The 27,320-nt window shown below is 57.8% G+C and overlaps 13 protein-coding genes across 13 annotated transcripts; 7 read left to right on the forward strand and 6 right to left on the reverse strand.

The window, feature by feature from the left end:
* Positions 1-86: 86 nt before the first annotated feature.
* Positions 87-1,089, forward strand: TRAVEDRAFT_43442 (uncharacterized protein; the record flags this gene model as incomplete). The annotated part of the gene is made up of 3 exons (XM_008035654.1): positions 87-110; positions 182-604; positions 667-1,089. 3 exons carry the CDS (start codon positions 87-89, stop codon positions 1,087-1,089), a joined length of 870 nt encoding a protein of 289 aa, XP_008033845.1.
* Positions 1,090-1,279: 190 nt separating this feature from the next.
* TRAVEDRAFT_17592 (uncharacterized protein) lies at positions 1,280-2,381 on the reverse strand (the record flags this gene model as incomplete). Its single annotated transcript, XM_008035284.1, has 4 exons — positions 1,280-1,385; positions 1,581-1,861; positions 1,917-2,300; positions 2,364-2,381. The coding sequence occupies 4 exons, from the start codon at positions 2,379-2,381 to the stop codon at positions 1,280-1,282; spliced, it is 789 nt and encodes a 262-aa protein (XP_008033475.1).
* Positions 2,382-3,251: 870 nt separating this feature from the next.
* Positions 3,252-3,836, forward strand: TRAVEDRAFT_43444 (uncharacterized protein; the record flags this gene model as incomplete). Its single annotated transcript, XM_008035655.1, has 1 exon — positions 3,252-3,836. One exon carries the CDS (start codon positions 3,252-3,254, stop codon positions 3,834-3,836), a length of 585 nt encoding a protein of 194 aa, XP_008033846.1.
* Positions 3,837-4,248: 412 nt separating this feature from the next.
* On the forward strand, positions 4,249-5,319 carry TRAVEDRAFT_69253 (uncharacterized protein; the record flags this gene model as incomplete). Its single annotated transcript, XM_008036246.1, has 3 exons — positions 4,249-4,272; positions 4,321-4,713; positions 4,765-5,319. The coding sequence occupies 3 exons, from the start codon at positions 4,249-4,251 to the stop codon at positions 5,179-5,181; spliced, it is 834 nt and encodes a 277-aa protein (XP_008034437.1). The 3' UTR covers positions 5,182-5,319.
* An 835-nt stretch (positions 5,320-6,154) lies between these two features.
* TRAVEDRAFT_43446 (uncharacterized protein) lies at positions 6,155-7,032 on the forward strand (the record flags this gene model as incomplete). Its single annotated transcript, XM_008035656.1, has 2 exons — positions 6,155-6,562; positions 6,616-7,032. 2 exons carry the CDS (start codon positions 6,155-6,157, stop codon positions 7,030-7,032), a joined length of 825 nt encoding a protein of 274 aa, XP_008033847.1.
* A 374-nt stretch (positions 7,033-7,406) lies between these two features.
* TRAVEDRAFT_34357 (uncharacterized protein) lies at positions 7,407-8,836 on the forward strand (the record flags this gene model as incomplete). Its single annotated transcript, XM_008035472.1, has 6 exons — positions 7,407-7,777; positions 7,826-7,934; positions 7,983-8,093; positions 8,144-8,542; positions 8,580-8,710; positions 8,764-8,836. 6 exons carry the CDS (start codon positions 7,407-7,409, stop codon positions 8,834-8,836), a joined length of 1,194 nt encoding a protein of 397 aa, XP_008033663.1.
* A 659-nt stretch (positions 8,837-9,495) lies between these two features.
* TRAVEDRAFT_161254 (uncharacterized protein) lies at positions 9,496-10,463 on the reverse strand (the record flags this gene model as incomplete). The annotated part of the gene is made up of 2 exons (XM_008036247.1): positions 9,496-10,028; positions 10,086-10,463. The coding sequence occupies 2 exons, from the start codon at positions 10,461-10,463 to the stop codon at positions 9,609-9,611; spliced, it is 798 nt and encodes a 265-aa protein (XP_008034438.1). The 3' UTR covers positions 9,496-9,608.
* A 488-nt stretch (positions 10,464-10,951) lies between these two features.
* Positions 10,952-11,904, reverse strand: TRAVEDRAFT_43449 (uncharacterized protein; the record flags this gene model as incomplete). Its single annotated transcript, XM_008035657.1, has 3 exons — positions 10,952-11,368; positions 11,425-11,811; positions 11,881-11,904. The coding sequence occupies 3 exons, from the start codon at positions 11,902-11,904 to the stop codon at positions 10,952-10,954; spliced, it is 828 nt and encodes a 275-aa protein (XP_008033848.1).
* A 783-nt stretch (positions 11,905-12,687) lies between these two features.
* Positions 12,688-14,159, forward strand: TRAVEDRAFT_62801 (dihydrodipicolinate synthetase; the record flags this gene model as incomplete). Its single annotated transcript, XM_008036046.1, has 5 exons — positions 12,688-12,841; positions 12,901-13,266; positions 13,324-13,414; positions 13,470-13,656; positions 13,709-14,159. 5 exons carry the CDS (start codon positions 12,688-12,690, stop codon positions 14,000-14,002), a joined length of 1,092 nt encoding a protein of 363 aa, XP_008034237.1. The 3' UTR covers positions 14,003-14,159.
* Positions 14,160-14,277: 118 nt separating this feature from the next.
* Positions 14,278-15,969, reverse strand: TRAVEDRAFT_112712 (HET-domain-containing protein; the record flags this gene model as incomplete). The annotated part of the gene is made up of 1 exon (XM_008036248.1): positions 14,278-15,969. A coding segment is annotated over one exon (1,692 nt), but the record flags the coding sequence as incomplete, so codon positions are not given.
* A 3,540-nt stretch (positions 15,970-19,509) lies between these two features.
* On the forward strand, positions 19,510-20,321 carry TRAVEDRAFT_17596 (phosphatases II; the record flags this gene model as incomplete). Its single annotated transcript, XM_008035285.1, has 2 exons — positions 19,510-19,560; positions 19,614-20,321. The coding sequence occupies 2 exons, from the start codon at positions 19,510-19,512 to the stop codon at positions 20,319-20,321; spliced, it is 759 nt and encodes a 252-aa protein (XP_008033476.1).
* A 1,011-nt stretch (positions 20,322-21,332) lies between these two features.
* TRAVEDRAFT_43453 (Formate/nitrite transporter) lies at positions 21,333-22,917 on the reverse strand (the record flags this gene model as incomplete). Its single annotated transcript, XM_008035658.1, has 12 exons — positions 21,333-21,573; positions 21,634-21,709; positions 21,771-21,798; positions 21,858-21,884; positions 21,946-21,978; positions 22,038-22,119; positions 22,174-22,228; positions 22,280-22,333; positions 22,384-22,450; positions 22,501-22,543; positions 22,604-22,740; positions 22,801-22,917. The coding sequence occupies 12 exons, from the start codon at positions 22,915-22,917 to the stop codon at positions 21,333-21,335; spliced, it is 960 nt and encodes a 319-aa protein (XP_008033849.1).
* Positions 22,918-23,694: 777 nt separating this feature from the next.
* Positions 23,695-24,729, reverse strand: TRAVEDRAFT_43455 (uncharacterized protein; the record flags this gene model as incomplete). Its single annotated transcript, XM_008035659.1, has 1 exon — positions 23,695-24,729. The coding sequence occupies one exon, from the start codon at positions 24,727-24,729 to the stop codon at positions 23,695-23,697; it is 1,035 nt and encodes a 344-aa protein (XP_008033850.1).
* Between the last annotated feature and the right edge of the window lie 2,591 nt (positions 24,730-27,320).

Raw genomic sequence — 27,320 nt, forward strand, 5'->3', positions numbered from 1 at the left:
TCTCTCAGACCTTGACATCGCCCCTGTTATTCCCCTACGAACACCGAGAGTACGAATTTTGCGAATAAGTCGTCTTAGCACTGGCCATGCAGACCAGATCCACTCGCAAGGTGCGCCGACCGGCGACATAGCTCCTACCCATTCCATAATTGACCAATGTTCTTAATTCAACTGCTCGAAGACGATGCGGCTCAAACAGCCGTACGAGAAATCTGCAACGACTGCGAGAGCCCGCTCCTCGAAGACAAAGTCTCCCACTCGAGTTTCGGAAACTGCTTCAGCCCCCTCCCAGTCTCTCCCGCCGACCGCAACTGCAACGCCATCGTCGGCATTAGCCAAATCCTCTGCCGCGCATTTTACTGGTCAAACGGGGCTCGCTCGCGACGTGTATGTGGAGTTCTTCAACAAGACGTATCCGGGAATGGAACCACGCCATGACTACGACTTGTCGATCCTCGGGTCGAACAGGCGCGAGGGAACGCCCACAGAGATTTTCGCGTGGGCGGACGAACAGCTGCGAGTCTCTATGAAGTTGTTAGGCTCTCGGGAGAAAGTTTTTGCGAACACGAAAAAAGCGCTAGATATGGTCGTAGGCATCACAGGGGTATGTTGTATATTGCGAGCTCATATATCTGCCATCGTGCGAGCTCATATATCTGCCGTCAGCGCAAGCCACGCCCCGGCCGCGACCTCGTTCACACCCGTCCTATCCCGGGAAGCAGATACTCCATTCGACTATGGCCCGGCAACCCATACGTTCACGAGTATTGCATGGACTTCGTGGACACGGAGACCCAGGAAGCCGTCAACTCCCCGTTCGATTTCGAGCTCTGGGTCGTCCCTAGTGCCGATGCGACGTGGCTTGGCATGCCGTCCGGTCGTCTCCATTCGCTGGAGCGGAACTTCCACATCGCGCAAGACAAGATCCTTCAGGGCGAAGAGAAGTGGGTTCTTCGCGATGGGCAGACTTGTCTACTCAAGCGTCCTGGAAAGAAGAACGTGATGTTCACTGTCCCGAAGCGCAAGTTGAATCCGTCGCCCGCCGCCGACTGTGAGATTGACATCCTTGACTTTCCCAAGGAGGTGTAATAGCCCTCAATCTTACCAGTTGCATTCGAAACAACTATGAAATGTCACCTAACTGTGTTTATCGCTAGCACATCGCTCTATGTAGTTGATTTCACTGTCCGAGCGAAACCATCGGCACAGCCAGAGGGCTCGCTACAGTCGTGAGAGCAGACCCAGGATACAGGCACTGCGCGAGCCACTGCAATCATGATCACCCCCGAGCCACTGCAATCACCCCCGAGCCACTGAAGTTCAACTTCGTGCAAGAAGATACGACAATTCGTTTGGAGATTACGATACAAAACGTGCTAGACAGCCTGGACTGCGCATGAGTAAGAGACGGTCAGGGAGAAGGCGATGCATTCGAGTATGATCAGTGCCCCCGAGTTGGCGTGATAAAGTCGAGGTTGCGATACGGTGTATGCGGCCGGTGTCGCAGCGGTACGGTGAAGATGGCTGCACGCGCCCCAGGTCGGGTGAGCATGCACGTCATCCCGTCCCTCAACACGTACTTCTCCTCGCCCTCGGGAATATCCGCAGGCTGCATACCGAAAGAGCGCTCGAGTGAGACGAGCTCGACGGGACCGGCGCCCTGAAGCCAGGGAGCGGACGGGTCTGGCATGAACCAGATCGAATAATCGTCCGGCGCGTTGATAGCCTTCCCCGTCTTAGTCTCGATGAAATCCAGACAATGCTCCGACCTCGCGAAGGAACCCGGCCACATCCGCATGGTATAGTCGCTACCGTGGATGGGGAGCATGTAGACGTTGGGGTCCCCAGGATCAGGCTTGCGCTACAATGCGACATGAGCTTGCGTGCAAAAAGTTGTCGTGGTAGATCTGACGTACCCCGGAGGTCTCGATAGTGCGATCCAACATCTGCTTGGCTCCCTGTAGGACCGCTTCTGCGGAACCAAGCGCCTCCGCCAATGCCGTGCGCCTGGCCGCCAGCCAGCCACGCTTCTCGGCCACGGTGGTGCAGCCCTTCAGATCGCTTCCTCCCAACATGAGGATCTCGAAGTCGTCCATCGGCGTGATATCGGGATGGGCCTTTTGTGCACACTCCAGGTAGACATGGCGGGCAACTTCAGGTCCGACCTCTTGCGAAACGCTGGGAGGCTCTCTCGGAGGAGAGCTGGCGGGTGGCGTAAGAGGCTCGTGCGGAGGGTTTACTCTGCCAGACTCAGCACGGTCGCTATCGGACGTGGAGGACAGGTTCCTCTTCAACGGGACCTAGATTGCGTGTGAGTATGCAAAGTGACGGACGATGGAGGACAGGAACATCGTTCAACGTACGGTGCTCCCCGAGGTCATTATGACTGGCTGAGTGACTTGAAATACGGAAATCGACTCGCTGCAGCGTGAGTCGTGGTGGTTGGGGTAAGACGGGAAGAAGCGAGATGAGGGATGTCCACCACTTACCGACTACTACTTATAGTCCAACCATAATGCCGAGCAAAGCGCGCTGCGGGGGATACATATAGCATTTTGCCTGTGCCGCGTCGGATCAGACAAAGGGCTGTCGTCCATGCGGTCTTGCACAATAGACGACGGTTTAGCCCTGGGACTCGAGGGCGAAGGAAGTCCGGGTACCATTGGGGTGCTTGTGACTCAGAAGCTACTGCATTGGTATGGCGAAGAATAGTATGTTCGACCGCGCAGTGCGCGAGGTAGGATCGTGGTGGCGCCATGGCCGCCTCATCATAATTCTTGGCTAGAGAGATTACTCACAGACAAGTTGCCGCAAATTATCATTGTCCTACCCAGACATGCTCGCATAGATGAGCCCAAGAGGCTGCGGCAGATATCTCATTGTCCATATTTGCATGGAACATGGATAATAAGCGGCAGGAACGGACCAAGCGTGGCTAGCTCCAGAAGGTATATATAAGTCCCTGCGACATGGAGGCAATGACTCGCTACCTTAGCTATAGTCCCCAGTACCCCAGGACGTGAGTGCCTTCCCCTCCTTGTGCATGGCCTAGATCTGTGGCAACGCGACGCGTACTGTCAATAGCCATCCTCTACAAACCTCTGACTGACGATGCAACGTTCAACAGTATCTTTGACTACCGCACGGTACAACATCCTGCTTGGAGATTGCTATACATAGGACACTCAGGTAAGTTACCCACGCAACTGTGACGGACGAAAACTCACCACGGCCACATCCAAGCAGCACCAATGGCCAATGTCAATCCCGTCGTCCGCAGGGGACGCAACGTATTGCTCGGCGCGTCGGCGATGATGTTCACGGACCAAATGGCCGTGGATATATACTTTGACGACTTCTGGAATGGGGAGGGTCCATTGCGGCGGGTCACGGTCGTTTGCGTGGGTTGGGGCATGTCGATCGCCGTGGTTCAACGGGCGGTGCAGCGGGCTGGTCCTTGGGATTTCGATGACATGCTACTCCAGCAGATTGCCGTCCAGGATTTCGGCATACATCCGTTCAACCCCCCAGGGCCCCTGCCAAACGTCCCCGTGGGGCAGCCTCTTCCTGCAGTGGGCGGGTACATTGTCAACGGCCATGCGGTTCAAGGGTTTCACATACCGTGGCATCACCGTGTCGAACTTCGTCGTTCTGAGCCTGGAAACCCGCCCCTCCACTATAATCAACATCTCCCTCGCAGACACCACCGCGCGGAGCCTCCCGCTATCAAGCCCGGAGGGAGCCACCGCGTATTCAGCACCATCACTTATGGCACACAAGTCCAGAACTTCCGCCGGATCAAGGAGGTACCCAGTGCAGACGAGGCAGATGCCTGAGGGGTAGGAAGGGTGGCACTGACCTTGAACTCCGAGCATATCATGTACAACCGTCGTTACGCAGCTGATTTCCATGTGTATCAACTGTATTCTATGATGCAGTAGTCGAAAGCGCACTTTTCTGTCTTGCGAGGAGCGGTGAGGGCCAGAGAACGTAGCGGCAGTTGTCGAGACTCAGGGGAGCAAAAAGGAAAAAGCGCGACTTAATCACCGTGAGAGCTTCGCGATCACGTGAGAGCACACAGATCGAAGAAGCGCCGGTATCAATCTCAGTGCGGACAAGGCGCTTATCTGCACCAACACTTGCCTTCCGTCCACCACCTCCTCTACCGTCCTCACCATCTTACTGTCTTCGGGCCTGTCCTGATACCTCAATACACTCCACTCCGACGATATCTACCTATTCTACAGAATGAAGTCCAAATCCACCCAAAAGGTTTGTCCTCGTCCGCGTCGAGAATGGTGCAGTGGCTAACTGGAGCAGACCACCGAACGCAAACAGCCGTACCAGAGACCCAAAGGCGGGCGAACTGGCTCTGTGAAGACGAAGATTCGGGCCGTCCAGATCCCCTCCCCCACTTCATCAGCATCAGCATCATCATCAAATACTCCCTCTCCATCTCCACCTCCTTCGTTTGCGTCGGAAACCGCTCGCGAGACATATGTCGAGTCCTTCCGCGAGAACTATCCAAACATGGAACCCCGCAACGACTATGAGCTGCTCAAGCTCGCACAGCGCAAACTGGAGGGAACTACAGTGGAGATCCGTGCACGGGTGGACGACATGCTGCAAGTGGACATCACATTCTTTGGCACCCGGGAGGCTGCTTTCGCGGCAGCGACAAGGACGCTGGATACTGTTGTCTCTTTCACGGGGGTACGTCGCACAGCGTCCACTTCCGCGTCCTCTGCTCATGTCCGACATTAGCGCAAGCCCCGTCCCAATCGCGATATCGTGCACACTTGTCCTATTCCCGGAAGCAAATTCTCCATCCGACTGTGGCCAGGCAACCCCTACGTCAGCGAATACTGCATGGACTTCGTGAATACTGCAACGAAGGAGGCCGTCAACTCCCCATTCGAGTTCGAGCTCTGGGCCGTCCCCGATCCCGATGCACCTTGGCTCTCCATGCCGTCCGGCCGTCTCGGCTCCTTGGAAAGCAATTTCCACATCCCACAACACAAGATCCTTCCGGGCTTGGAGAAGTGGGTGCTCCGCGATGGGCAGACGTGCCTGCTGAAGCGTCCAGGGAAGAAGGACGTGATGTTCCGAGTTCCCGTCCGCAGGAAGATCAGACCTGTTCGGTACGATGTCGACCTTCTCGAGTTCCCGAGGGAGGTGTAGTTGCACTTCCAAGTCGTTTTTTTGTCTCCCTCACCATTCTGATGCTATTACTCGCTCTCGTTGTATATACCGCACACTTGTATATCATAGACCTGTTTGGACTGTTTCGATATTATCCAATGTATCTGCTCCTCTGTTACGTGCCTCAGATCGATCTTCTTAGCTAACACCAGTACTCTCGCCGTGCCGTCATTCAGGAGAGTCTGAAGATCTGAAGCTTCATCCAACCGCCACACGCGTCCAAGCTGGTCCCAGTCAAGTCTTTCCCGACGCCGCGCGCGTCGAACTTGCCGCGATCCTGGAGACGCGTCGCCTGATATCCATGTGACTAACTAAGGGCAGGCCAAATGGTGTAGTCGCGTCGAGCGAGCGAGTCGCGATTCGTGCCGCGCCCGCGCAGGTTTCGCTCGCTGCCTCCAACGACCACCCCTGCGCGCAACAGCTCTTGCCGCAAACATCAACGCCCTCGCACGGACACACTGTTTATCGGTGTCGCCGCTCCGCTACCTTAGAGTCGCGCGATTCCGAACACTCCGCCCGGACACCTCTTTCACGATGTCGAACCCGCGGAAATATGCTTGTTCGCACTTGTGCAACCTCAGGTCCTGAGCTCGCCGTTCCTGAGACTATTGCAATCAACTACGCGACCAGCCATGTCCTGCTTGTCAGTGCGTAGGACTCCCGAAGCCTATATTGTCTAGACATGCAAAGATAGATCGACCGAGGTTGCGCGAAGGTGTATACCACATGTCGGAAGGTGTACGCCAACATGTAGGAAATAACTGACGCGCAGTCATTTGTGGCGCTCGGTATTGTTCTCTCACCACCGCCACCACCACCCAAGGACTCCGTTTACGCAACTGCTGCACTCTCCGTCGGCTCTCCCTAACAATTGCTAGTTATGAAGGATACATGCACTCGCAAGGTATGTGATGGTGCTACATCATCTCTAGCCACATATGCTCATGAGCTGATGTCTGTCAAGACGCCGGTCAAGCGTAAGCAGCCGTACAGCAGACCCAAAGATGTCAAGAATTCTTCCAAAGACGTGGAGGGTTCCATGTCTACCCAGCCGTGCTCGTTGGCGTCGTCAAGTACAAGCAACACTTCGAACACATCTGCAGTGGAATCGTCGTTGCCCGGATCTCAGGTTGCCCGTCAAGTGTACATTGAATTCATGCAAGAGGTCTACCCCAACATTACGCCGAGAGACGATCACGACCTCTTGATTCTCGGGTCGACTAGGCGCGAGGGAACTACTGCAGAGATCCTTGCCTGGGTGGACAAGAAGATGGAAAACCACATCAAGATATTCGGGTCACGAAAGGCCGTTCTAGCGAACGCGAAGGAGCTACTGGACTGCATCGTAGGCGTAACAGGGGTATGTGATTCCGTCGCCATTCTCGCCCGCACCCGCTTATGCTTCGATACTAGGTGAAGCCGCGTCCCGGTCGCGACATCGCGCACATAAGACCCATCCCCGGCAGCAAGTACTCAATACGTCTATGGCCCGGAAACCCATTCGTCAACGAATACTGCATGGACTTCGTGGACACTGTAACAAACCGACCCGTCAACTCCCCATTCGCGTTCGAGCTTTGGGCCGTTCCTGATCCCAAGTCTCCGTGGCTGGCTCTTCCATCCGGACGCCTTCACTCGCTGGAGCGTAGCTTTCATGTTGCCCGGGACAAGATTCTTCCTGGCGAGGAGAAGTGGGTTCTGCGGGACGGACAGACGTGCTTGCTGAAGCGTCCTGGCAAGCGGGACGTGATGTTCACCGTGCCTATTCGTCAGCAACCGCAGACAGTCCAGTACGACGTTGACATCCTCGACTTCCCCAAGGTTGAGTAGTCGCACAATGTGTCTCTCCCTCTACTCCGGACCTCCCCTCCGCGATGCTGTCTCAGCTCTTGTCGACCGCTTCGGAGGTTTGTCTCGTAGGGCCAGATATATGTATCAAAAATTGGAATTTACTCAATTGCACATGTATACCTATTGTCACCATCGAGCAAGTTGCCAATGACTTACCTGCAGCGACATGAGCGAGAGTACCTACTTGCCGGACCTTGCTGGGCCGTGGCTAATGGACGCGTCACGAGATCAGGTGACCACTTGAGGGCAGGCCAGAGCGCGTATCGTGTTGCTCGCGATCGAGGCGGCTTGTCCGCTCGCTGCCGCCACCGACAAGCAACCACTCGCGCTCGACGTGCGCAACAGCGATCACGATGGCTGCTCTCGCCGAACATATTGACCGCCTCTCGCACATCGCACAGTCTATTCGCGCTGCTTCTTCGCCAGCGCTCGGCCGTACAATTCCTGGCCCTTTCACCCGCGCAATCCTAGACACTCCGCTCGGCGACCTCATTCGCGATATCGACCCCTCAGAGATTGGGTTGTTCACACTCGTTCAGCCTCAACAGCCAGCGGTGCCTGACGTCGAACCGACCAATGTCGAGATCGGGCGCGTCGAGTTCTTAGGTGCCACACCGCTGCGGAAGCCGCCCTCGTCTAGGCATGCGAAGCCGGACGGACCGCGCCCGCGCGAACACGATCCGGAGGTGTACGCAAACGCTACCCTGAAGTACCTGGAGCGCTAGTGGGTAATCTCCGGTTTGCATGGGGTGTATGCGCTGAGCACGAGCAGTCAGTCGATTCGCCCCATGCCGCGAGCCTCGGAACAGGCGGTGCAGATGCTCGAACGTTTGGAGGAGGTCAGGGCGAGCATACACGCCTTGAGCGAGCAACTCAAGCAAGTAAGTGGACTGCTTCGTGCATGGGGTCGTTCCAACCGTTAAGCCCAGCATTCTAGTGCGGACGCCGTGAATCCCCCGTCGTCGCCCAAGTCTGCCATCAAGGAGGAGGAGCGGCAGATTGAGGAACTTCAATCACAGATATTATATCTCAGACAACGGGTGCGTTCCATTACCGGTGCGTCAAGTGCGCTGATAGATCCGTCATATAGAAAGAGGAGCTGGCGAAGAAGAAAGTCCGCGCCCCACTCAAGTCCAAACGCGAGCAGAAGACGCCTGTCCGGGAAAAGCCAACATCGGCCGCGGACGAGCGCGAAGAGACTTTCTGGAACACACCGGGAGCGACCGCGCGCACGCTGCACTTCACGGGAGACTCGCTCTTGGACGAGGAAATAGACATCAACGACGTGTCTGCATCGTCGTTCGGGTCACCTGCTCTCCCGCCAAAGAAAGCAGAGAAGACGCCCCGGTCAGGGCTCCTTGCGCGATATCGGCCATCGGTCGGCCAGGCCGTCGAGCTGGCTCCGGAGCCTGATGATGACTATGAAGAGGACGAGGTCGAAAGCGTTCTTCAGGACGGTGAAGCGGATGAGACTGCTGAGCCTACCGTCGTGCTTCGGGGGGCGCCCCTACCCTCACCACCCGAAGAGCCGCGGGCGCCGTCTCCACCTCCAGAGCCTATCCCAGTGGCTTCCGCAGAGAGCCCTGTCGCCACCGGCTCTAGGGCTACCCCGAAACGTCCGAAGGTCAGAGTTACAACTGAGCTCGAACGGATTGTCGTACGTACTACTCTAGTACGAGGTTTCGGCAATATTGACAGTGATATATGCAGGAGAAAATGTGGGCAACCGTCGGCGAGATCGTCATGCCCGGTCACCCATTCGACGCGTTGGGGAAGAGCATGAACAAGAGCAAGCCCCCACGCGCGAAGGAGACGATGTGCGTACGCCGTGTATGTTAAGGTCCGTTCGAACTGACCGCATCACTACAGGGCCTATCTCCAAGAACTCTCCACGCACAAGCCAACCCCGGCCTCCCCTTCGGCGTCTAGCTTCTCTTCGCTCTCCGGCGCCGCGCCGTCTGGCCCGGGCGCGACCCCCACCGCCCAGCAGATACTTACCGCCCATATGCTGCTCGTGCTGCTCGGCGCGCCCGGGCACGCTCTCACCCTACGCGTCTTGAAGGATACCCTCGCGGAGAAGGCCGCTGCGATCGGCGCTGGAGGTGCGGGTCTGATGGGCGGGAGTGCGGTCACGAAGCCAGTGTATGGTTGTGTGGCGAAGCGGTTGCTTAAGATCGAGCGCGGGGCGGGTGAGCAGGTCGTGAAGTTCGACATGTAAGGACGAAGCTCGTGCGCGAGTCCGGGGCATCATGTATCCTTAGGTTAGGTGCAGTGGTAATGCGAGCAGATGTACAACGGAATGTTGTCTCGGTCGACGTGGAAATTGCGTTCATATTCGCGTTTGTAGCACAGACGCGAGGCGTCGACGCGCTGCAAGTGCTGACGCTTGCATGCGCGCGAAGATCGATCCTGACTGGTTTAATTGAACGGAGCTGGTACATTTGAGGAAGTTAGATAGTCCATACATGTTAATGTAGTTGTACAAGAGTACGCGGTATACGAGAAGAAGGCGAACAGAATGGTGGACGATATGCAGCGACAACGTCGGACAGCCTCTACACCTGGCGGGGAAAGTCGAGAACGTCATAGTCGACAGGATTGATTACCTGGGGTTTCTCACGAACGGGAACCCGGAACAACACGTCCTTCTTGCCTGGACGCTTGAGTACACAGGTCTGTCCGTCGCGGAGCACCCATTTCTCCTCCCCTGTGGGGATCTTGTGTTGCGGGATGTGGAAGTTGCTCTCCAAGGAGTTGAGACGGCCGGACGGCATGAATAGCCATGGCGCCTCGGGGTCGGGGACGGCCCAGAGCTCGAATTCGAACGGAGAATTGACGGCCTCCTTTGTCGCGGTGTCCACGAAGTCCATACAGTACTCGTTGACGCGTGGATTGCCTGGCCATAGGCGGATGGAGTACCTGCTTCCGGGGACCGGACGGGTATGCACAATATCGCGGCCGGGAAGCGGCTTACGCTGACGTCGGACGTCACTTCAGTGGTATGTACAAAGGAAAGGCATTACGCGACGTACCCCCGTGATACCTACGACCATATCCAGCACCTTTGTCGAATTCGCAAGGACGGCCTCCCGAGAGCCTAAAATCCTGATATCGATTCGCATCTGGTCGTCCGCCCATGCGTAAATTTCCGCCGCCGTTCCCTTTCGCCTAGTCGACCCGAGCGTTATCAAGTCGTAGTCGTCGCGTGGCTGTATGTTTGGGTACGTCTTCTCGAAGAACTCCATATACATCTCGCGCGCGGTATCCAGTCCGTTGGAAAGTGGCGGAGACTCTGGAGACGCGGGCTTTGAGGGTGGCAGATAAGGGCCAGAGGGGATCTGAATAGCCTGTGTCTTTGCCATCACCGTGGAGACAGTCCGTCCACCTTTATATCTCTGGTAAGGCTGCATGCGTTCGGAGGTCTACTCAAGTTAGCCACTGCCTGATTGTTGTTGAGCGGGACAACAAGTTGTACGACTAACCTTATGAGTAGAGTTCGACTTCATCGCGCCACGCATATGGTTTTCGGCGCAAGCCGCAATCTAACTTCGGATAACGAGCAGCGGACGGATGGAAGTAAGTCGAAGAGTGGTGCATTGTCACGTAAGCCGCGCGCGAGGTTGCCGTGGCCTAATAGCCCACTAGAATCAGCGCCCGTGCGACCCACTGACCACCACAACGTCACACATCCTTCACCCCATTTTCCATGCAGACCACAGTTCGTGTATGTGCTCAGCGGTGATCATCAATCCGCTCTCCCGCGCTCAGATATACGATGCAACCACGTGTATTAGCAAGGGTCCCTTGTTTAGTTGCACACAGTGAGTGCGCGGTACATACAGCAGAAGTGGGCATAGCATCAGAGTGCGACAGCAAGGCCGACGATATCGCACCGCAGCTACACCTCCCTCGGGAACTCGAGGACGTCGGCATCGTATTTGATAGTAGTCGGATTCCGGCGGACGGGAACGCGGAAGAAGACGTCCTTCTTCCCTGGACGCTTCAGCAAACACGTCTGCCCGTCGCGAAGCACCCACTTCTCCAAACCCGGGAGGATCTTGTCCCGCGCGACGTGAAAGTGGTGTTCCAGGGAGTAGAGACGACCAGACGACATGGCCAGCCATGGCGCATCGGGGTCGGGGACCGCCCAGAGCTCGAGCTCAAATGGAGTATTAACCGCTTCCTTCGTCTCGGTGTTCACGAAATCCATGCAGTACTCGTTGACGTAGAGGTTGCCCGGCCATAGCCGGATGGAGTACTTGCTTCCCGGAATTTGACAGGTATGCATTATATCGCGGCCGGGGCGTGGCTTACGCTGGGGTGGGTCATAAGCAACGCAAGCATGTGGGGAGCGAACACTGCGCGACGTACCCCCGTTTGGCCTACCATATTATCCAGTACCTTTGTGGCGTCCGCATAGACAGCCTCCTTGGTTCCGACGCATTGGATGTCAATCAGCAGTTGGTCGTCCACCCATGCACGGAGCTCGGCCGGGGCCCCCTCCACTTTGCGCTGTGCAAGCGTGAGTAGCTCATAGTCGTTGCGGGGTTCCATGTTCGGATATTTTCTTTGGAAGGAGTCAACGTATGTTTCGCGAGCGCGTTCCAGTCCAAGCGAAGGCGACGGAGCTGCAGACGCGGCGTCTGTCGATGGCAGGGAAGTCGAAAGCGAAGATGTCTGTATGGCCTTGCTGCTCGAATTTACGGAACCAGACTGGATGTCTTTGCGTTTCTGGTACGGAAGTTTGCGTCCGAAAGTCTGGCAATGCGTTAGCCACCAAGTACTGCATCTTTCCGAGTAGATAGGAACAGTACTTAGTATTCTTACCTTCTGCGTGGATTTCGACTTCATGCTGCACAAGGCTGATTCGATGTTTGGCCTACGTGTAGTTAAGACCTCAGCCTTGAATGGAAGAGAAGAAGAATGGTCTCGGCGTAGCCCCGCCCAATACCACGCGCACGTGACATCGGCGGTTACGCGACGCGCTTCGCAGTCGCGTTTGTGGCGCAGACGCGACGGTGGGACGGTGGTTTCACGGTTCACGTTCAGACGTTCAGATCCTTGAACACAGGAATTACTGAAAAGGCGTTGATCAATGTATTCCCCAGGAACTCCGAACTACCTTCCGGCCCGTTCGAACGCACGTGAGAGGGCCTCCAGGAAAACCACTGACCGGACGGCGCTACATAGTAGACGGCAGCGGGGGTTTGACATCGCACATCGAACGCACGAAGCTGAGTCAAGCATATCTGTTCTGCCCGGGCCCTTTGGCCGAGTCGCTCCCGTGTCTTGTAAGTTGTGCGCAAGCTTCTCCTGCTTCACATTTGACGCGTTCGGACGTTATGGATAGCATCGTCGAAAGTGCTCTGCGAGAGCGGCTCAATAGGTTGACGGGAACGCAGTGCGCAACACAGAATGATTGCGCTAGAACGGCGATACTGGACAATCTCGCCGTGCCCAGAGCAGCAGCCGGAGCGCACCGTGAATACACGGCCCGCGAACGACGAAGGGCCGTCGTACGGACGGGCCGGCGGACCGTAGCGGTCCCCACAAGGCTGCTATAAGGACCAGAGCAAGCTGGGTCGACCGCCCAGCAACCTCTCCTTCCTTCTCGCACGTCTTTAAACCATAGCTATGCCCCCCATATCCAACGAATCCCACACGAACGGAACGAACGGTGTACACAGCGCGAACGGGGTGAACGGCGCTTCGGGGACCTCGCGCCCATTGACGCCCGGCATCTTCGCCCCCATCCCCACATTCTTCCACGCCGACACGGAAGAGCTTGGTACGCACCTTTAAAGCTGCGCGAAACCTGAATTTCTGAGAAGGAGTGCCTCGTAACAGATTTGGAAGCATTCACCACGCACGTCGTGCGTGTGGCCAAGGCAGGCGTCCGGCCCCTGCTCGCGGGTTCTATGGGCGAGGCCCACCACCTGACGCACGCCGAACGCCTCATCCTCATCACAGCCGCGCGACGCGCCCTCGACAGCGCTGGGCTGAAAGACGTGCCCATCGTTACCGGGACCGGTGCGGGCTCCACCCGCGAGACGGTCGAGCTGTGCAAGCAGGCGTCGGTCGCGGGCGCGGACTACGCGATCGTCATCCTGAGCGGATACTACGCTGGGGCGCTCGCGACGAACCGGGCGGCCCTAAAGGCGTTCTGGGCGGAGGTCGCTGAGAAGAGCCCGCTCCCCGTGATCATCTATAACTGTACGCACCGATGTTCCCAGCTCGCGCTCGTGTATGCTGACACGGGCTCCACATTAGACCCTGGCGCGAGCGGAGGCATCGACCTCGACTCGGACCTCATCACGGAGCTCGCGACGGAGTGCCCCAACCTCACGGGCGTGAAGCTCACGTCGGTACCTGTTCCTGGGCTGAGCGCTGCGATGAGCCTGACACGTTCCCTGCAGATGTGGCAACGTAGGAAAACTCACCCGCATTTGCGCTACTGTCTCCGAGCCATCCTTCGCGGAGAAATATCCGCGACGGAAGGCACACGCGCCGTTCCTCGTGCTCGGCGGGTTCATCGACTTCCTCCTGCCGTCGACGTTCGTCAATGCTCACGGGGCCATCACCGGCCTCGCTAACGTCGCGCCCGTGAGTCCTGTTCGCCGACTAGGTGAGCTGTCGTCTGACCACGGCTTCACAGTACACGATCCAGAGGCTCTACGAGCTCTCCGAAGCAGCGCTCAAGGACCCGGCCCTCCTGCCTGAGGCACAGCGCCTCCAGGGCGTCGTGGCACGCGCCGACTTCACGATCGCGAAGGCGTCCATCTCCGGCACGAAGGCGCTCCTGGAGAAGCTCTATGGGTACGGTGGGAGCCCGCGCAGGCCCCTGCCGCCGATTGAGCCGGAAGCCGTGGCCGCGCTGTGGGCGCACCAGCATACCCAGGACATCGTGCGAGTAGAGCGTGAGCTGAGTGGTAAGGTCGCGAGTGCATGAATGGCGCGCGGGGCGCGCGACGCGGGGGATGTTGGTCGATGAGGACGGGTATGGGCGCCTGTGTGACGAGACATGTTATGATAGCTGGAATGATCTTCAAGTTGTATTAGTATCAAGTACGGAAAAAATGACTAAGCGCCGCGGAGGCATCTGTGAATACAACGAAGTCAATAAGCGTAAAACACCAGCTGCGGGACGTCCAACTGACCGTCCTTGCGCGAGCAATATCAAGATGGGATGAGTTATTGGATGCCTTTCACGCGCCTCCAGAGTGTTCATACTAGCTCGATCTCTTCCCATAGCACATCGCGAAACGCATCCCACCTATCCATGCGAAAGGTCCCTACCCTCCGACAGACTGGCGTACCCCTCTTTGTCCCCGGCTCTGCATCAGGGTTGGGGCCCTCCGTCTGAACGGTTGTAACCAGGAGACCCTCTGGGCTCTTGAACGGGTCCGAAGCGTCACATGAAAGCAAGACAGCCCACAGTGTGCTCTGGATCCCCGCATCAGCCTCAATGTCGACGTACACTTTCCCCAACCTCTCCAAGACGTTGCCCTCCTGATCTGAGCCCCCAACAAGCCCATGCGGCGTCTGCATCCCAGACGAAACCGGCCGTTCAGCGCGGTAAAGCCCATCAGGGCGCAACACGCAGGTCATCAAGGCCGTGCGGAGGACGAGGGATCCACCCGTAACCTTTCCGAAGGGAAGCGTGGTGTCCTCGAGTACGATGTTGCACCGAACCACCTGCGCGTGATCACGCGCCCCCCACGGCCGCGAGTTCGCCCTCGGCCACACGCTGCCCACCATGCGGACAGGTCCTTCAACAGCTGCCCACGACCACGACGGCGCGCGGTATAGCGCGGGGCGCGAGAGCTGCGCGTCCTTGTCCTCCGCTTTGCGCCACAGGAGGTCGACGAGCAGCGTGTCGCGCCAAACACCCGCGAGATACTCCGCGCCGAGCACGCGCTGGAAGCCCGGCGCGATCGCGCCGCACGCGACTAGCTTGTCGAGCGGGTCGCTGATGCTGCGTTTGCTGTAGTCCTCTACCACGCGTAGCCACTCGTCGTGGGCGACGCCCCACTGGGCGGTGCCGTATTGCAGAGTTGGAGGATCCGGGAGAAGGAGCAGGATGGGCAGCCGTCGCTCGCCGTGCAGGCAGTAGAACGCCTCGCCGATGCTCCGCGTCTCGGTTTGACACCTGAGTTGCAGCGTCTCGGAGGTGAAGATGAGTGCGCGCGGGGACAGCAGGTACTCTTGCAGGCACCACCCCCGCGCGCTGATAGGCTCCTGGGCGTGGCTGTACCGCGTTGTGGCGATGTGTATCGTGCCCACCTGCGGTGTTGTAGCGCACGCCCCCGGGTCGTTGCTGCACGGGGGTGACGGAGCGGGGCAGATGAAAGGAAGGCTGAGGGCAGGTGCCGGCGGCCGATCGTGGAGGAAGCCGTCGCTGACTTTCCACGCGCTGGCAGCGATGATGGTGAGGTAGGCATTGCGGTAGATGATGTGCATCTTTCCTAACTCGTGCCGCTGGTTCTGGTACGAATCTTGAATGATGCACAGGCTATCGACCCACAGGAACTTGACCCCAAGCGCGTATGTGACGCGTATAGCGTCGACGATGGTCTGCGGGAGAAGAGAGCTGTCGATTCCATCGGCGCAGTAGGTGGACTCGTTGAGTGTCGTAGTGCTGTGTTTTTGTTCCTCGCCCCACACGTAGCTGAGGGCAAGGTACCTGCCGCGCTGGCCACCCGTCAAGACTAGACGGGGGGCATCCGGATTACTGTAGTCGATAAGACGCGTGGGGAGGGATTGGTCGAAGGACATCGAGAGCGCTTCACAGGCTTTGTGGGCCTCGCTGCACTGGGTGATGTACGTCTTTGCGAGAGAGAGCGCTCGCGAGGAGCCAACATCTAGCACGGGTTTACGTGCGGTGATATATATTGCCGAGGGATCATCTTCTTTCGTTCGTCAGTATTGGAAAGAATATACATGATATTGCTCACCCGCATCCGCATACACACCCCCAGCGAAGACACCCCGGCCGACGACAACCGACAGCACCTGCGCATTCCTCGGAGTACTGAACATGAAGTCCGGGTCTTTGGAGCGTCTGACGGTGATTGTGTACATTTCGCTAGCGAGGAGATCCCGCGGGGAACATGTGTGAAAGCAGGGTCTAGATGTTCCAAAGTCCTGTACGACATTCCTGTTGTTGTGATGTTGGGTATTGTAGATATGAAACGGCACCAGATACATCCAGCGGCCCCACCACGCGCCAGCACCGTCTGGGGAATATTGTATGAACACGAATCCTCTCGATCCGGATGGGTGCGGAATCTTTCGCTGTCGCTGCGCATGGTTGGCTGTATGCTTCTTGAGAGTCCAAGGCTGGCAGCGAAGGGGCCCTCCCAGCATCCCTGGCAAATACAGGAAGGCTTGGAGGGCAAGGAGGTGAATGAAGGTGCAGACAGGCGTAGATACATGATACCCTCGAGAAGGTGGGAGGTGGCGGAGCCCTTGAATCCGATCCTGAGGCAGCGGGTGTCAATGACGGTGGACGGGATGAGATCAGCGACGTACTTGAGGCGCTGGTCCTCGTGAAAAAGAGAGCGTAGTGGTCTACCTGACGCGGAAACTATACGCACTAGTTGCTTTTGCGCACGTCAACGCGGACAGAGAGTAGCAGCAGACCTCCCAAAAGCGGATCCACGTGAAAAGGTGAGGGCCATGAGGATTTGCAGGAGGATGATGCTAAGCGGCGTGTGCGAATCATCAAGGTTCTAGGAGAGCGAGACGCAGAGCTCTAATGATGATGGTGGACGCGGAATAAAGAGACTGGATGAATGAGCAATGTTCACCAGTCTAGTTAGCCAGAGCGAGTGCGGTACACCGTTAAAAAGCGAGACGTGTCCCGTGCAAATAGACGAGAACTGCAATACGTGGGTCTTCGGACGAGAGCATCGAAAGCACATTATGAGAGTGGTGGTGATGGTGGTGGTGGTCGAGCCGGCCGTGCTGAGCCAGAGGGGCGGCGCGCTTCGTTACGTACGCACCGTCGGCAGCCTGGTATGGTCAATCGGCGCACCGGATGGCCAGGCAACCTAAAGCCTAATCCGCATCGCGGCGCGCGCCCGTCACGCCAATCGGAGAGCTCGTGCAGCGTACATGTGCGCCCACCGCAGCCCGGCATGGCGCAAACCAACACCGGACGGCCCCAGTAAGTTCAAACGCTCCCCGCGCGCTCACCGCGCGACCACTTCACTCCGTAGAACATTGTGCGAGGCGCGCTCCCGCCGATATTGGGGCTACCCTGCAACGAAAGCATCACACCGGTCCTTGTTCCTGGCGCCAGAACAGGTAACAGAGCTCTCTGACTGCCTGTTCTGGGTGCGGATAGGGTCTCGGTCGCATGATACGCTCGTCTGCTGCAGGATGCGGCAACGGTAGGCCATATTGGTCCCCATGCCTCACCTTCTGCGCGGCCTGCATAGCCGTGCGGGTCGCGGAGCGCCGGTGAGTGGTCTGCTCAGACTGGAAGTGCGTTCGTCACGGGCGGCGTACCATGGTCTGGGCTCTTCCACTCTCATGGTATGTACCAGCACGCATGCCCTAGCTAGAGGGTTTTCATGCTGGTACATATGAGAACGGGGACCCAGACCATCATATCGTCGTCCGAGCACATGCACGCCTTGCAGGACACGAACTCGAGCCCAAGAAGCATGAACGCACCTCTGTACAAATCAAGCCCGCTGCCGGGTCCGAGAAGCGCCACGGAAGCTTGATAGTCGAGAGTAGCTGACCGGCAGGTTGGGTGGCCGCCCAGGGAATAGTCGTATAACATCGGGGGTTTGGCGGAACCTTAGGAGAGACTTGGGGTGTCTCGTAAAGTATGCCGCCCTTCTTATAGAGCGGTCGGTTCGGAGAGCTGCGCAAGCCTGACAGCGCCGCCGTTCCGTTTCGCGGATTATCGATGCCACGGGGAACCTGCCCTGTCCTAGCACTGAGTCCACCGTCCGGCGACAGCATGGACTTGGATCTCCGGAATTGTGCATACAGGTCCCGTGTGCACGCGCGCGCCCCCTAATGCTCTGCGCGGAAGGTCGGGGAAACACCTGGCGAGCAATGTCGTCCCGTAGATCCTGCAGGTCGGTCAGCGGTGGCCAATCATCTCCGAGCACCCGCACACTCACCAGCAGCCCGCAGAGCTCAGGCGATCGCCACGCCCGGCGCCTCAAAACGAACATTCGAACGTCGTCCGCGCCACCGTCGAGCTTTGCCCATTTTGGCCGCTACTCATTGTTACGGCGCGCTATCGCGGTACACGAGGACGCATCCAGGCGGACATCCGACGTTCACATTCAACACTTTCCGACAGGCTGGCCCTGCTCGTCGCCCATCGATAGCGGAGCCGCAGAGTCGCGGGTGGGCAGCCTGACCGCAACGCAAGTGCATTGCCTGAAAATTTGCACTGGAGGGCCGAGAGCGGGCAGGACGATCGGGTCGCCGCAGGATAGGCATACAGGTGCGGCCTTGGGATGTCGTGCTGCATGCGGCGAAAGCTTGTTTACCGGACGGAGGAAGGAGGGGGTGCGAATGTGTGCATGCGGCCGGACGAGAGAGTCGACTCCGCGACGCGGCTTGCAACTCCGAGTTCGATCGAGCCGCACGGGTCACCATTGGACACCGAATTCGGACATCCGACTGTCTGGCTCTCCCTCTTGGACTCTGCCCCCATGGTCCCCCCCCCTCTCTCTGGGTCAGACGCGGATACCGTTAGCGTCCATGGCCACACACCCGGACTCTGGCGGTTCCCTCTGTCTGTCTGGATTTTTGGGGATGTTGCTGCAGGAGCTCCCAATATCGACCTGCCGCCGACGACTCTGCCCCCCTGCACCGGAATTATCCGTAATTTTCCGCTCCCGAAACCAACACTCTCAGCCTCTATACTGACATACGGCTACATTTTATTACGGCCCAAGGAATCCGACCGACGCCCCACGACGGTCTCTCAATAGGGGCTATTCTCTGCGCCAGCGTTCCTCGATTGCTAACCTTTGGACGACTGAACTCAACCAAAATGTCGGTCAGACCTGTGACCTCTGGGTACGATACGGGTACGTAGCTTCTCCCTCCATGCTAGAAGACCAACCTGTCGGGGCGGTTGTCGGCTCCGCAATGCTCTCTCGCCACTAAGTGGTGGCTATCCGCATCGGGACTGCCGCCATCGGGTTCCCCGACTCGGTCCATATCCGAACTCGCTTCACGATTCCCTGCCCTCACGCCGCCCAATCCACCTAACTCTGAAAACGGCGGTGCGGCTATAACTCTACGGGGTACGACAGTCCTCCCCCTGTTATCCGAGCCTTGCACGTATATGAAGGTGAGCCCCATCACACACCGAACACCATCAACACTTCCACACCCACCGCCATCAACGCTCCCACATTACACCCATAAGCACTCCTACATATTCCATCAACCAACCTTCGAATAACATCCCACGCAATGGCGCCCGTTATGACCATCGAAGACCTGTCGTTCGGGAGACTCGAGAAGGTGCGTCTTTCACTCAGGGAACACAGGCCTCGCGCTCACGCCTCCTATAATAGTGCTCAGTGCTCCTGAAGTCGAGCTCACCCCCAAGCGCAGACACCGTCGTCTCCATGCTCCGCTCCCTCACGCTCGACGACGACTACTTCCACCGCCGCGCCCTGCACAAGATCTGCACCCAGCGCTCGCCCATCGACGACTTCCTCCCCCAGGCAAGCGAGATCGTGCCCGGGCTCTTCGTCTCTGACCTCTACACCGCGACCTCCCCCGCCGTGCTCCAGCGGCTCGGCATCACGCACGTCGTCTCCGTCGTCCGCAAGCCGGCACACCGCTACCCGAAGGTGATCAAGCACCTCTGCGTGCCGATCGACGACCACCACGACTCCGCGCTGCTCGACTACCTCGACGGCACCGTCGACTGGATGCGCGCCGCGCTCGCCGGGGGCGGCCGCGTGCTCGTGCACTGCGTGTGGGGCATGAGCCGCAGCGCGAGCGTCGCGATCGCGTACCTCATCGCGGCGCACTGCATGTCGCTCGCGGAGGCGCATGCGCATGCGCGTGCGGCAAGGCGCGTCGTGAGGCCGAACGCGGGGTTCGTCGAGCAGCTGAAGGCGTTCGAGCGCGTGACGCGCCTCCGGGAGGCGCAGCTGCACAAGTTTGTCGAGCGGAGGGCGTGGGCGGAGGCGAACGCCGATGCGAACGCGAAGGGCACGGTCGACGCAGACGAGTTGACTCGCCGCATGCAGATGCTTGCTACGCAGTCATGACGCGCTTGCTCCTTCCCTGTCTCGGGCGCAGGTGCCGGTGTATGTGCGGCGTTCCGCGAACGTTTTTGTGTGTTGAGCAGTTGGGTTGCCGAATGCATCGCTTTTGAACTTTCTTTTCGCCTATATGGGACCGATGGGCGAATCTCGGGGCTCCGTCGCAGCCTGCATGCTCAGGGTGGCTGCTGTGTGTCGAGCTATCAGCTATGACGACTAGTAACAAACCGCTACGCTTGTACTGCGGCAGCGGAGGCATGTCGGCATCACGAATGGCTCTAAAGGTAGTGTCTTCGTTCCTTATCCCATCGTGATCCAGTGCATTGAAAGTTTGAGACAGAGTTCAGACGTTCATATCCCAGCCATGATCTGTGATCGCTCCATGTTACCACTATTAAGCTCTCGGTGGATGGGGAAACTACGAGGCCCTGTGAACAGCCGGAAGCCTGAGGGCCGTACGCCGTTTCCAGACAGGAAGTACTGGCAATGCGTTGGCTCGAAAGGGTCCCGGGTGCGCACTCCGAGCTCGTCACGACAGTTCAACGTATGCTATTCAATTCAGCGTCGGTGTGACCGATCGGCTGACAATAAACGTAGCATCAGACAACACGACTTACAAGCGTGGCCCGCTCTAACCCCAGGCACGCGGCGTGTATACACTGCACAACGTTGCAACAGCTGCAAATATGTGCTGCGACAACACTTCATAACGCCACTGTGAGCAACTCCGATCTACAAATTCATCCCGGACTCAGTAGACCTTCACGCAGTCAGGGTTGCCGAGTACGTATCCATATCGCTGGTAGCATTGCGTTTCCGTGCGTGCGGAGGCGGCGTGTTCGGCGGACAAGCCGATACACTGCATACAACCAGATCCAGACCACCTCAAAGCTCGACGGCACAAATCCCTCAATCGATGATCAACGTATCAGATAAAAGTACAATACAAATCTACACAGAGCGAAGACAGCATGCAGACGTAACAAACAGGAACGACCAGGCCGCCTGGAGGCGCATCTACTGCGAGCGCTTGCTGTCAACCTCGTAGACGTCCGCCGGGCGCTTCTCGTTCACGTTCTCCTCGGAAGAGCTCCCGCGCGCGCCCGTTGAGGGCCCAGCACCGCCGTTGAAGCCCTCGCCCTCCTCGACCTGGCGCAGCGCACCGGCGGGCGTGTACTGGGGAGCGAAGAAGTACAGCGCTGGGAGGGCGACAAGGAGGGCGCCAATGATGTTGCCGAGGTACGCGGCGATGAGCGATCTGCAGGGTGCGGCGTTAGACATGTGTGGCCACAAGCTATACACGTTCGACATGACGCACTTCCGGATGTACCCTGCGACGGTGAGGTCCGCGCCGAATAGGATCCCAAGTGGCACGGAGAACATGTTTGCCACAACTGCGCGTCATCATGTGGTGAGCAAGCGTGCGTTTCACGTCCGGCGAATGCGGATGCTTACCGTGGTCGTACCCGCAGGTGACGAAAATCTGCCCAAGGCACCCGACGTCAGCGCCCAGTGGGACACGGAATGATGATGTGAACGCACCATAATTGGGACCCACAGCGCCACGATCTTTCGGAGCAAGCTCACGGTCAGGACACATGCTTCTTCGCGTCCATCTACAATAACTCACCTTCGAAAGCGTGTCGCGCGCCCCTGCGGCTTGCTAGAGGTCGGTAAGAGGTCATGAGCCAGTTGGGAAGCGACAAAGATGTTGATCCATACCCAGACAGCCACGCAAACCAGCCAATTGCAGCCGATCCCACGCAAGAATATCTGGTGCCACTCCGGCTCTACCGCCTTGTGCCTGAAAGCTAGTCAGCAATGCAAACAGGTATGTGAATAGTACTCGGGAGCGTACATGGCGAACGTGACAGCGTACGCGTTGTACGGTGGCGTGGAGATGATACCGGTGTCTTCACGGCCGGGTCAATACTTGTCGGGCGCGCGATGGTCTTTGAACGCACATTTGGTCAACACAGACGCGAAGAACAGACTCCCGCACAGGTTTCCGAAAGTGACTGAGCGCCCAGTTAGTCCCTCACAACAGAAGTTGAGTGTGAGGGCATACCGATGAGCCAATTGTAGGGCAGTCCCCACCATGGGACTGCACCTCTGATGCATGCCATTGGATAGATCTGAAAGCGCAGGTGAGTATAAGCTCGACATCTGCCAGATAGTGACTGACCATCATGTTGCTCGTCAATAGTTCTTGTCCTTGAAGTACAATCCTATCATACCGGGGGTCAGATTCTCGCACCCCGCCCGCCCAGCGATACCGGTGGACTCACATTATCAGACCCACGGGAAAGACGGCTCCCCCGAGGAACTTGACCAGGCCCGGGTTGGAGGCGTTGATCCCTGCCGAACCGCCCGACACGATCTCAGAAAGCAGGCCTCCGAAGGAGAGCATCACGCCGGCTGCGACCTGTCCGCCCCAACCCCGTTCAGTGTGCGCACGTCACCCAAGCGCCATGACAAAACGCACCGCCTTGAAGAACACGACGTCTGCGCGGGTCCGGTGCTTCACGACGCCATGCTCAATCATCGCCGCCGCGACCTGGGCGGGCTTCAGCGTGCTGGGCGGGTCGAAGTTGGCGGCCATTGCTCAATGCTGGTGCGTGCGCGCGTAGAACGGGGCGGCGAGAAGAAAGGACGGGGCCGGGGGCACGCGGTGGGATCCTGTGACGGCAGACTAAATAGCTCGCTACTGACGCTTGCGCCGCCTGGCGTCTCGAGAAGCACCCCACCAGATCTGCGAGCCGTGCGACAAAAATAGCCGACAGTGAGAAACGCAGCATGTCCCGCGCGTGGAGAGGTACGAGAAGACTGCCTGAACTGCTCTGGCATCGACGAACTGAACGTAATCGAGCAGGTCGCAGTGCGTGCGGTCGCAAGGGTGGCGGTTGGAGAACTGGAGAGGTGGTACGGTAGACACTGGTGTGAATGAGGAATTATGTACTCACTGATCACGCGGTCAGGGCAAGGCCTCCAGCGAGCTGCACTCTTCCATCTCCGGGCTGAGCTAAGTTCAACATGGAAGATATATCTTCAGTGTAAAGCAGAGGACACAGCGAAAGTCAGCGAATCAGAATGTCGGTCAGGAATGTGGGGAAATGCGGGGTATGGTGGGTTGCCGGCATTTGATAGTTCCTGAGAAGAATTCTAGGATATGCTGCCGCCCAATCTTGATTCGTCAACCCAACTTCACCAGCCACATGTTTGGTCGACCTGCAACATATGATGACGCACTCAGCAAGCTCCCGGGCACCTGATTGCGGCGTGTGCGCAAGGTCAACGTTTCTGGCGAGCTCAGGCCACGAGAGCCTCTAGACGAAACAAATATCTGGTGTGAATTCTGGTGCGACAACATCTGGCCAGCTTACAACATCCGTCTCGACCACTCCGCCGCCAGCATTCGGGGCCAATACCCACCGTCGCTGCTGTCCATGGTCGGATCCACGTCCACGCAGTCCACCCGTATCGGCGATAGCTCGTGCCTCGGAGCTACACTCGCATACGCTTCCCGCAATGCGTCCACCGCCGCGGCTCCCTCCGGGCCCTCCATCGCCGGCTGCACGGCCAGCGTGCGCAGCGCGGAAAACAGGAGCGGCGTCGTGCGGAGCAGGTCGCCCACGTCCCGGAGAATGGCGGCGTCGGCGTGCGAGAAGTGCAAGACGGCGAGGCGCGGCGCGAGCTTCGCCCACACAGGCAACGTCGTCGCCCACGGCAACCGTTTGCACGCGACAGCTTCACCGCTGACGTCTACGACGTGCAGGCGTTCGAGGGCAGGGAAGGGCGGGTTCGCGGCGACTTCGGTGAGGTCGAGCGGTGTCCCGGCGGCGTAGAATTCGGTGTTTGACAGCTCAATCCACGAGCTATGGTCTTCCGCCTCGCTGGGGAGACGCACGAAGAGACGATCATCGGTGAGTAGGGTGAGTTCGCGCAGCGCGGGGAGTGTGCACCGGACAAAGGGGAGAGGGATGCTGAGCGACTGTAGGACGGTCAACGTCTTGAGGTGCGCGCCAACGAGCGCGAAGAGGCGCGAAAGGAGGTCGACGCAGCGGGCGTTCCACGCGCCCTTCATGTTGCGCCACGCATGGAAGTCGTGCATGTGGCACCCAGCGTCCAGGAGCTTGACATCCGTCTCCCCAGGCAGGAAAGACAGAAGGAGATGGCACACCCGGGGTGGGTCGCAGCCGGCGGCGGATGCGGTGGCGAGGGCAGCCTCGTAGTGAGTCAAGAACAGTTGGATGTCGCGTAGTCTCGAAAGCCGGACGCTGCGGAATCGATACGTGGCGGAGACTGTGCGGAAGGCCTTGGAAACGTGCGAAAGAGAGCTCGCGGTACGGCCTCCGTCGGTGCATGCGAACTCGAAGATATCCTTCCACATCTCGATGGGGAGCGAATTAGCCATGGATACCTAGATAATGAGCGCTTACTCCCGTTCGAGCATGTACCGGTACAAAGTGTGGCTCACCTGTGGTTTCGACAGGTCGTGAACGAAGTTGCGTCTTTGTGCGGGGTGTTTGGGGTAGTATATGCCTCCCGTCTTCTGTCGAGGGAGGGCATTTTATAGACGATATAGACCATACTTATGCACCTGTAAGGCTGTATCGCAGTTGCGCCGGCTAGCAAGCACGAGGGCGCCTAGCAACAGCGATGCACATTTCAAGCCCCGTAGGCGAGAAAGGCACTATTCACCAATATATCACGGAGGAGTTCCACAAACGACGTTCTCAAGGATTCTTCCTAGTAGGAGGGGGTTGAGGTTGGGTTCACAGGCGTATTGAGGCTGTACCGGATTATACAGCCGGAGTAGAGCAGAATAGAGCACGCGGCTTGCACTGGCGACGCGGGAAGTCAGTGCAGCCGTATTGCCATTTTCCAATATGTCGCGAGGAGAATAGGCAGGTGGAATCCATGTGTACAGCCTGCCTGAGTTACCGGTAAGTGGATTCTAGTGGAACCTCGCGTGTTGCACGCACCTCTTTCCCCGAAAATATCCATGGGTTTCTAACGAGCGACACAGCTGTTGAAAAGAAGGCTCGGATCCGCTTATGAGATGCGGTGTGGATGCGGTGGAATAACATCGGGCTTCAAAGGGATCATCGGTGTGCTTGATGGTGTATTCTCGGCACGCGCTCTGCTTGTTAAGAGGTCTCGCCCAAACTTATTTGCGCGGTGGTAGACTCAATAGTACTGAGGGCTTGATATAGATGAGCGCGTTTAGGAGGTCGGGACCTTGGATGTGGAGTACGAATTGTCAGTGCGTTTCGGCGAACTACACACTCCCTCTGCGATTGAGACACTTAACACGCCACAGACACGAGCTCGATGCGGGAGCTCGCAGAATGAAGGAGTACACCTGATCAGGAGAGATGAGATTTTCTGCGGGGCAAGACATACGAAGGAGTGAAGAGAAAGCGGAGTGCATCCGTGAGCCCCGGTCGTGACAGGAGAGTGGATGTCCATCCCGCAGAGGGTTCATGAATGAGGAGATACTCAGCTATGCATGCATGTTCTGTACGAGGAAGGAAAGTCAGCGCATACTCGGCATTCTTTCTCCGTAAGTAAAGATGTCCGGTCGCCGTCTCCCACAATGTAAGCCCGATATTGGTGAACATACCTACGTATAGCCTCCCCGAACGGTATTCCCATGTACCGTGCGAGGTGCCAGGACCAGGGGTAGACAGGGCCATTGCACCCAGGAGGGTTCGAGAGTAATGGACGTGCTCACAGGCACCCGGTGGACAGGACACCGGGTATGTGAGCTGAGGTGAGGAGTCGACAGCATGAGCATCTTCGAACAGACCTGATACCCCGATAGACCGATGGGCCGAATGGGACTTCGCATCCTTGGTTCAAAGGCAGTGGAAACGCACCAGGTGGTGTGAGTGAAGAACGTGCCAAGTCTCCACTGTCCAAACGTTGATCAGACTCCTAGACGAGGCGAGTCCGTGCCTTCGTTTCCAGGTAGCTACGGTGAAGGAAACAGACATGACCCTTATATGCCATGGAAGATGGCTAGATGAACGCGGGTATCGTCGTGACCATCGTCGTGGCCGGGATGAAGAAGCGACCGCCGACGCCCGCCGCGCATTCCGGAAGGCGCTCTTGATTCCTCCCGTCACCGCTCAGAAACTCTGTATTATACCCTCTCCTCCGATACCTGCTTTCCAGCATCCGACTCTCTTTAAAGCTTCCGCATCGCTGCTTGGACCCGCTTGCATACACTCGAAACTCGCAAGAAGGAAAAACTGTGGAAGAACGATACCCGTACCGTCTCAGCGATGTCAAGTGCCACCGCAACGCATACCCCCACGCAAAATGCGACCGCAGAACAAACATCGCCACCCGGAGCTAGTGCGGTTCAAAACGAAAACATGCCGCCAACGCCGGAGGTCCGTCTTAACGGAAGACGCGCCTCCAGTCTGCACGGCGTGCCCGCGACCGGTGCAGTTGGAGACCCTGGATGGGGATCGAATTTCTGGGTTACTCTCATCGATCCACAGGTGTGTACCAGACTCTGCGTTGCTCAAGTGCGCTCTCTTTCAGGCTAGCCGCGTTTCTTGCGGTAACATCTGAATCCCGGGGCTTTTACCAACAACGCAGCTGTGTCGGAGTTGAGAGCCATCACGCGCAACGCCCGGACAATATAGAGTGTCAGAATGGCACTTAACCACTGCCGCGGGGAAAACTTCTGTTCTGTATGGGAGTGCAGTGGCTGTATTCGCTGCTTATTCATTTGGAAAGACGACTGTATTCCCCCTCCGATGAGCAAACTGGGCCCCTTGTCTGCTGTATCGTTGGGCGGTATAAGAAGCTGATGTTAATACGCGCCTGTTCAGACACAGGTTTCATTCTACGCATGTCCCGCCACAGGGGAGGTAAGCTGGGACCCTCCAGCTGGAAACTTCTTGTAAGAACTTTATCTCCGCTTTCTACATGCTTCTACTAACGGTGGCGGCGCCAGGTTACCGCCTAGTCCCGATGGCGAATGGTGGG

This window comes from Trametes versicolor (genome assembly GCF_000271585.1).
Source record: "Trametes versicolor FP-101664 SS1 unplaced genomic scaffold TRAVEscaffold_2, whole genome shotgun sequence".
In the NCBI taxonomy this organism is placed as follows: Eukaryota; Fungi; Basidiomycota; class Agaricomycetes; order Polyporales; family Polyporaceae; genus Trametes; species Trametes versicolor.